The 8,998-nt window shown below is 40.9% G+C and overlaps 1 protein-coding gene across 1 annotated transcript; it reads left to right on the top strand.

The window, feature by feature from the left end:
• Window positions 1-5,451: 5,451 nt before the first annotated feature.
• Window positions 5,452-8,689, top strand: LOC133908256 (cytochrome P450 CYP72A616-like). Its single transcript, XM_062350257.1, has 5 exons — window positions 5,452-5,790; window positions 6,344-6,564; window positions 6,681-6,925; window positions 7,297-7,678; window positions 8,078-8,689. Exons 1-5 carry the CDS (start codon window positions 5,484-5,486, stop codon window positions 8,501-8,503), a joined length of 1,581 nt encoding a protein of 526 aa, XP_062206241.1. The 5' UTR covers window positions 5,452-5,483; the 3' UTR covers window positions 8,504-8,689.
• The last annotated feature ends 309 nt before the right edge of the window (window positions 8,690-8,998 follow it).

The raw sequence follows: 8,998 nt of genomic DNA, 5'->3' as shown, positions 1-8,998 counted from the left end.
TAAATAGACATCGAACCGCTTATCAGGAGGCATGCAAGTTTGTATTGGTTAGGTCGTTGGATTGATTTAAAACTAAAAGAATGAATTAAAAATCACTCTTATATAGGAGCGGGACCAAATTCATGACAGTCTAAGCTTCAACCTAAGATCTGGATCTAAATTTTCATTGGATTTTACTTTATAAATGATAATTATTTTTAAATCCAACCCAAACTTGAATAGAACAGCTATGGGCTTGGCCTATGGCAAGTTCTGCCCCTCCCTCGTCTAATTAAGTTAAAAAAAATAAACTAAATAATAATCCTAAACTATTTATTAAGTATCTACTTATATCTCTTCTTATTAGCTTAAGATGTGTCGCCGGCCAGTGATTGGCGTGCTTCGTTGGCGTCACATGTTTTTCTTTTTCTTTTTATTTGTAGGTGTTGTCTATGTTTCCTTGGCGGCCACGGTTGGTTTGTGGAAAAAGATGCACAACACAAGAGACCAGTGGAAGCCAGATTCGCTGTTTGCATCTGTGGCACAAGTTCGCCGAAAAGGCCAACAGGGCTAATCGCGTTGATTAAGACGTTCCTATGTGAGGGCATGCGTTGTTCTCATTTCTCTAGAGTGAATATAAAAGGGGGCACTGAAATAAACTAGTCACATGACGTTTGCAGGTACGCATGCCTGTTAAATAATCTCTGTAAGGCCGTATAAGATTTTGTTGTTGCTTTTTGATATAGTGAAAAAGAGTTTTCAGCCTCTGACCATACAGCGCGCACAACTTGATTCATTGCATATTATTGTTGCGTTACGCGAGCATGTTGCATGGGAAAATAAATAACAAAAAAATGTTGTTGCTTGGGCTTAAGAAATATGGTTGATGATCAATTGATGATTGATGAACACTCTGCCTAGAATTGATTACCTAGGGCATGTTTGATTTGAGCTTAACTTTATCATGTCTAAGTTTAATTATATTATAGATTTTTAGTAACTATTTGGTTGATTGTTATAACTATAACAAGTCATACTTTACTATCATATTAGTCCACATATCATACACTTAATTTTTTACTAACTTTGTCCCATATATAATAAAAAATTTATTAGCCATACTTGGCTAAATTTAGACATGAAAAATATAGTTATAATCTAAATAGATCCTGAACCTAAAAGGGTTATCACGTTTTGGGCCAACATGTATTGTACGCCTTTTTATATAAAACGGATTTTCATCATGATTCTAGTGATATCAATGCTATATGTATTGATATATGTTTTTTTAAAGTACAAGTCGAATGTATGTACTCACTCACATCACACTTATGTGGGTGCGTTCTAGAATAGGTTTAACAAAATTAGAGGTATAACCTTACAGCACGGATACACACTTTGATCATTAAATGTATCCATGTATATATGTATTATTCCTTAAAAAATAAGAGCACATGTGTCGAGTCTAAAACTTAAACCCGAGTGAACATATTTCACTATATGGATCCTAACCGAGTTATGCTATATGTTAACCAAGATACACTTCTCTGTATATGTTGGTGGCATAAAAAAAATGATCAGTAGGATTCTATGACAATTTATATTTCAATTTATGAAAGTAATGAACAGTTGAACACTGACTAAACACTTCGATCTATGTATGGATCACACAATGGCCGTACGTTTTTATCAACATGACATGCAATGCTGCATGGTCTGACTTGGCCTTCTGGGTTCCCAAAAAATCGTAACCGGTTCCGCAGAAACGAAACGAACAAGGAAGCAGTCGCCACATGGTGGGTGTCTGTCCTGTACTCCATTTCGGTAGCTTTTGTCCAATCCGGTCGCCGTTAGAGTTTCTTCTCCATGAAGCATTGAAGCTCCTTACGAGCAAGGTATGGCCTGCCGCATAGCTGACCACACAAGAACCTTAAACAAATGGACACAAGGGATCAACTAGACCAGTGACACTTCTATATAACAGGAGCGACCTGACGCATCACCATCTTTCAGTGCCAGTATGTTCGCGATGGGAGCCATTTCGGTGACGCACCGTGCAGCGTGCTTGAAGCCTGCTTTGGTCTTCACCGAAGCATCAAGTGTCCACGGAGGCAGGGGTGTACAGCCATACATGCAGGGCAGGACAAGAGCTTTTACGCAAGCGCTTTCGTCATCTCATCTCAACCTCACCTGACAAGTATGACTCTATTGCACGCCTTCAGATGGCCCTGCCGGCCCGTGACGCAGTGCGTGACTCCTTCGCACCAGCTAAATTATTTTATACTTGTGGCCCGCGTATTTGCGGGTAATACTACTGCCCTGATCATCGATCGAGATCACTAGCTCTGGTCTCCCCGATGGCATCATACTTGGTACGATTGAAGTTTATCGTTTTTTTAAGCGGTTTTTCTGAAAGCGGTTTATGGTTTATGGTTTTTGTTTATTGGTTTTTATAAGAAATGAGAAATCAAGTTGAAATGTGTCTTGATTTATTTGTGATGAATGATTGATATTATCATTTATTTGGTTTGATGATCTTCGGTTTTGCATGAGCTTTGATGTGATTTGAATTAATTTTGGATTTTATTTGAGCATATTGATTATGGATTAATTGGAATTGGAATTGGAATTGGAGTTGGAGATATTCTTGTCTTATGGTGTGCAGATGATGGATGTAACTTGGCGGTCGACGGTGGGATGATCGGGGCAAAGCGGAGTGCTTGTTGCCAGATGATTAAGGAGGTTAGGCGGAGTCAAGGGTGATCCTAGCTGGACACGTGGAGCTCAAGTAAAGTATTGAAGGCGGATGGAGACGGCGTGTTGACAAAGTCAAGCGAAAGGGATGCCGGTACAAGTGACTAAGCGGCTCGAGGGATCGGGAGTGGGAGAAGCTTACCGGCGGTCAGAATCGTATGACAGAGTACACGCATCGATATCAAAGCACTTGCTTAAGATGTAAGCAAGGCGGTGAGTCACGCTTTGATAAGCGTGTAGACGGTTTCACGGTTTGATCTCAAAACTGTAGGAGGACTGGAGTAGTACGTGGCACCATCGCGAAGCTAAGTCGTGAAGGCGCCGCGGCCGTCTGATGAATGGAGAAGAAAATTGACAAAAATATCCTCGATGGTAGGTAGGAGTGTACTATAAGAGATGTGTATTTTGGGGAAAAGCTAGTAAACTTAGGGGTTAAGTTTCCTTGACCTATAAATAGAGAGGTAGTGCTATGAGAGAGTTTGAATCAGCCATTTGAGCCCCTTATACCACCCATATAAGAGCCTTGTGTTAGGATTTTAGTAGAGAGGAAGATGAGTGCGTAGCCTATGTATTATGTGAGAGTTTTGTGAGAAAAAAAAATCTTTGTAATCCATTTAAAATAGGGATGATCCTTGCTGCAATGAAGTTTATTTTTCTTCATGTTATTGTGCTCACCTCTTTCTAGTTTCCCTCTATTGGTTCCCTTGCAAGTTTGCATATTTTTGGTGTTTTTTTGTGATTTTTGTTTTGGTTTTTGAGCTGAATTTTCAGCACCTTGGGAGGTTGCTCTTTTTGTTGTTAGAGGTATAAAAATTCACATACGAGTGTACACTCATGGGTTTTGAGTACCCTTGCCTCTAGATCATCAACTTGGAGAGGTTCCTTGCCCGGTGATCTTTTCTTTCAGCTGTAGTTTTTCACCTTCGCAGAGTTGTTCTTCTTAATGCTAGTGACTTAAACACTCACATACTCATATATTTGAGCAGGTCTTGAGTCCCTTTACCACTAGACTATCATCTTGAAGGATAACCTTATCCGATAACCATCTTCTCTAGTTTATTTGAAAGTTGCGAGTTTTTTACACAAAGACATATAGAATTGTCTTGAATGGAACATATGATTCATATTCCATCCGTGGAGTCATGTTGCCATGAAGCTAATCTTCTTGCTTTGTCTTTTTTATTCTTTTGCTTCCGCTCGAGTGTTTTGAGGTGCGTTGAGTGAGAAATAGGAAAATACTATCTATTTCGAAAGAAATTTGTTGAGACGTCTATTCACCCCCTCTAGTCGCTATTCTCAGTGCCGATTCGATCCACAAACCGACACTGATAGTAATTTTTAGTGCCGGTTCCATACCCGGCACTGATAGTCACGAACTATTGGTGTCGAATAATCGGTGTCAGGTTAAAACCGGCACTAATGAGGTTTTGTAATCGACACTATTCACCTGTTTTGTAGTAGTGACTAGATATGAAATATAGTTTTATTTGTCGTACAACTACACAAACTATGGCTACAATTAATATGTGGCGTTGTAATTATCTTGGCTCAACCAAATAAGCAACATCAATCATTGCTTTTTTCTCTCTCAAATAATGACAGAGTTTAGGATTATATTTTATCCTAGATATGATTTGAGTATTATTGTATTGTGTAGGTTCTAATCTTTTCTCATTAATGGTAACCTCTAGATTGAACATCTAATCATCACAGTGAAAGCCTTAGGATAGACATGAGCCTATAGATGTCTCTAGCTTGATGATGGCTTGGTGCAGAATAGCTGCGATTAAGTCGAACTCTCCTAGTCAATTATATAGTGTTGTATGGGGTGAGATCATAACCAATATGGTAGTTATGCCTCCAATCAGAGCGCTTACGTGAGGGACGTAGTCCCCTTAGAACTCGATCTCCAGTTAAATTATGTGAGTGAAGCCGACATCAATTTTAACTTAATGTATACTCTATACCTCACCTACTATTTTTAGATACAGAGATAAGTTGGCGTTAGTTAGGAGCTCACCATTGTTTTTCAAGGTATCATAGATATACTTAAAAGGTGTTACTTTTAAATTAAGAGTATGTTGCAATATAATCTTTTGAAAGATCAAGTTGTGTGCATATCAATGGTTGAATGGGACCATTTTTTTACTCCGAAAAATCGTCCTAAGTACAAAGTTTGATCTACCCACCGGTTGTGTCCACCACCCCACAGGGAGTACTGCTAGCTCTCGATCAGTCGTCATCGTGAGCGTGCATGCGCCGATTGGATTAGATTTTCCGTTTTTTTTTATACATGCACCACATCTAACCTTGCAAAACCTTAAAAGAATAAAATTTACGAATAAAATTTGAGAAAGTGGGGTGATGTTTTTTCCAAACCGCACCAATTGTGATTTTGGTCCCGTAAATGAAATCCAAAACCTGTCGAAACCATCTAGTTGTAACTACTATTTTATGAATAATAATAGCAGTAATAATAAACACAAAGGTCATTTTCAACATACATGTTTTAGTTTTAGACTAAAGATGTGTAAATTCGAAGAAGTTTATGAAGTACGTAACATTTATGAATTTCGCAAAAAGAAAATAATCTTTATGAATTTTGTTTTCAAACCCACGGAAACTCAAGTACAAAAGGTGAAGTAGCCAAAATGCAGACGTGTCGGCCCAGCCGTCCTATATTTAAGCGGAGTACATCACCTGATCCCCTCTCTGCTTTTCTGTTCCTATTCCACTGCACCACGAAGCCAATGGCGACCCGAGCTCTGCTCATGCTGCGGGAGGCCTCGCCGTGGGCCCTGTCTGGCGCGGCGGCGGCCGCGGCGATGCTGTGGCTGGCGGCCTGGACGCTGGAATGGGCATGGTGGACGCCGCGGCGGCTGGACCGGGCCCTGCGGGCCCAGGGCCTCAAGGGCACCAGGTACCGCCTCTTCACCGGCGACCTGAGGGAAAACGCTCGGATTAATCGGGAGGCTCGCACGAAGCCGCTACCGCTCGGCTGCCACGACATCGCCTCCCGCGTGCAGCCCATGCTCCACAACTCCATGAAGGAATACGGTAACTTCTATGCACTCCAATCATTGCCCCATCCAAAGTTTATTCCTTTCGTCTCCGTTTTTGTTATGCCAAAATTGGTAGCTTTGGTATTGAGGCAACATGATTTATTGCGACCCTTACGATATGTTCGTCGTGAACTCCGAAAAGGGGCACACATAAGTTACGGAGTAGATTGGAAGTTCAGTAATCAGAACGTGATGTAATGTTGGGGATTAGCCTGGGTTACAGACTTAGCAGAACAATCATCTAGGTCACGTGATTCTGTTACCATGCCCAAAATAGCTAGATTGTATGGCTAAACAGGTTGAGAAAAGGAGCTGCAATTATTTCCCCTCATATCAACTAGCGCGCAGTATGTTCTGAAAAGAATACAGGGATACTTGTGTGCGTGTACTAGACACTTGACAGGGCCAACTATCCATTTAGAGCATGCGCTTTGATTGCAAGTAACAAAATTATCGATTATGATATCCTGTGACAACCACCTCCTAAGAAAATGCTTTGGATGCAGCCAGCTAGTCTTCTTACTTAAAAATTTTAAACTCTAATGCAGGGAAAATGTCATTCACTTGGTTTGGTCCGACGCCAAGGGTGATGGTTTCAGACCCGGAATTAGTGAGGGAGATTTTGTCTAACAAGTTTGGCCACTTTGGTAAACCAAAGAGTAGCCGTATCGGAAAGTTGCTAGCCAATGGGGTTGTAAGTCATGAAGGCGAGAAATGGGCAAAGCATAGGAGGATTCTCAATCCTGCCTTCCATCTTGAGAAGATAAAGGTATTTGTTTGCTGCTTTCTCTTTAGATGACTTTCTTTTTCTCAATTCAAATTGCAGCATGTCGTATATTGGATAATGCGCTCCATAGTAGACTAATGATGATGTTTCATTCACAGCGGATGCTGCCAGTATTTTCTACCTGTTCTGTCGAAATGATTACTAGATGGGAGAATTCGATGCTTTCTGAGGGATCTTCTGAGATAGACGTCTGGCCTGAGTTCCAGAATCTTACTGGAGATGTTATCTCAAGAACCGCGTTTGGTAGCAGCTATCAGGAGGGGATGAAAATTTTCCAGCTGCAAGGAGAACTAGCTGAACGTTTTATACAATCTGTCCAAACAATATTTATCCCAGGATATTGGTTTGTTCTTTTTCCTCTAATTAGGAGAGAAATTTTATACATGTGAAGTCACATGTCCAAGCATTTGTCAAGCGCCTACATGTTTCTACATATGAATATTTTAGTAATTACTCCTATCCATGTTTTTGTAACCTTATATCAATTCTAGTAAAGGGCGAGGTACAGAATGATGTTTTTCCGTGCAAGAATGTTTTGAGCACTATTAACATTTTAACTACTCCTAAAATTCATTGCTCAAGTGTTGTAGGGAGAGAAAAGACTGGATAAAAGAAATCAGCATAAGAGAATGCAATTGTTCTCCTTTCCGTAGCCGCAGTTTTGTGGTAGCAATTATGAATTTGTTCTGTAGTAACACTGTTGAACATATGCAGGTTCTTGCCCACCAAAAATAACAGAAGGATGAGAGAAATTGATCGAGAGATCCGCAAAATTCTGCATGGAATAATTGGCAAAAGAGAGAAGGCTATTAAAAATGGCGAAAGAAGTACTAACAATGATCTGCTGGGCTTATTACTGGAGTCAAACATGAGGCAATCAAATGGGAATGCGAATCTAGGAATGGCAACAGAAGATGTGATTGAGGAATGCAAGTTATTTTACTTCGCAGGTATGGAGACAACATCTGTCCTGCTTACTTGGACGTTCATTGTGCTAAGCATGCACCCAGAGTGGCAAGAGCGGGCAAGAGAAGAAGTGTTGAGCCACTTTGGAAGAGCTAGACCAGATTTTGATAGCTTGAGCCGTCTGAAGATTGTAAGTACAAAATCAATGTTATATTTTATCGTGAAATTTAAAAGTTGCATCTAATTTCTTTGTTAAATGGAAACTAAATAAAGTAGGATTTAGTAGATAAGTTTTGAAATGCTTTATTTTCATTCAATTAGACGCTAGCTAATAATCCTGAGCTTGTGATTCTGGTGGAAAACTACTGGTTTACTTTACTTCTAAAATGGTTGGGGTTAAATCGTAGATATGCTAACATTGATACCTTGAATCCATGTGAATCTGTGAATATGCTGCCGAAACATGGTGGAGAGAACTCACCGATCATTGTTAAATCGGAACCTTTTTAGGGAATAAATAGGAAAGCTTGTGTTTTTCCATGTCGTATAACTGCGGCAACAATCTTGAACTTGTTTTATGTATGCTCAGGTAACCATGATTCTATACGAGGTCCTAAGGCTATACCCACCGGTGACTTTTATAACCAGGAGGACATACAAGGAAATGGAGCTCGGTGGCATCAACTATCCTGCAGGAGTGAACCTTCTGCTGCCCATGCTCTTCATTCACCATGATCGCAACGTCTGGGGGAAAGACGCAAGCGAGTTCAATCCGGAGAGGTTCGCGGACGGCATCTCCAACGCGACCAAGCATCAGGCCGCTTTCTTTCCATTCAGCGGGGGTCCCAGGATCTGCATCGGCCAGAACTTCGCGCTGCTGGAAGCAAAGATGGCGCTGTGCACCATCCTCCAGCGCTTCTCCTTTGAGCTCTCGCCGTCCTACACCCACGCGCCTTACACCGTGATAACCCTGCACCCCCAACACGGTGCTCAGATCAAGTTGAGGAAGCTCTGAACATTCTGCTCATGTTGGCCTGAAACGTATATATACAACAGAATAGTGATTTTACATGTTCTATGTAGTTTAGATTTTGAGCTTTGAAATGAGTAAAGGGAGATTGTGTACGAACGGAGAAGTTGCACGTTGTGGCCATCACGTCGCTAATTAATTCGTCTACTAATAAAAATTCAGTTCAGATCAGTCCTCCCTCTATTTTTGTGAATCAAGACAAGGAGGACGCGCTGGCTGCTGCCGCTATTTATGCCGTCCAAATGAATTTTTGAAGGAGCCTACTTCGCTCCAACCGCGGTGGTTCATTATTTGGCAAAGGAGGCAGCCATGGCGAGGCTTGCTGTGAACCAGAATCAAATATGAGGTGTTGCTCTTTTTCTTTTGTTGACTAAGTTGTTCTTTTATCTCTTTGTTATCGTGCTTCTTACGATCCTGTAGTTATCGCAGTCCCAGCCGGTGAGGCTGGCTTGTGTGTGTTTTGATCTCTCTTGCATTATA

The sequence above is a fragment of the Phragmites australis genome, chromosome 2 (genome assembly GCF_958298935.1).
Source record: "Phragmites australis chromosome 2, lpPhrAust1.1, whole genome shotgun sequence".
Taxonomy (NCBI): domain Eukaryota; kingdom Viridiplantae; phylum Streptophyta; class Magnoliopsida; order Poales; family Poaceae; genus Phragmites; species Phragmites australis.
This window is presented reverse-complemented; position numbering and strand designations above follow the sequence as displayed.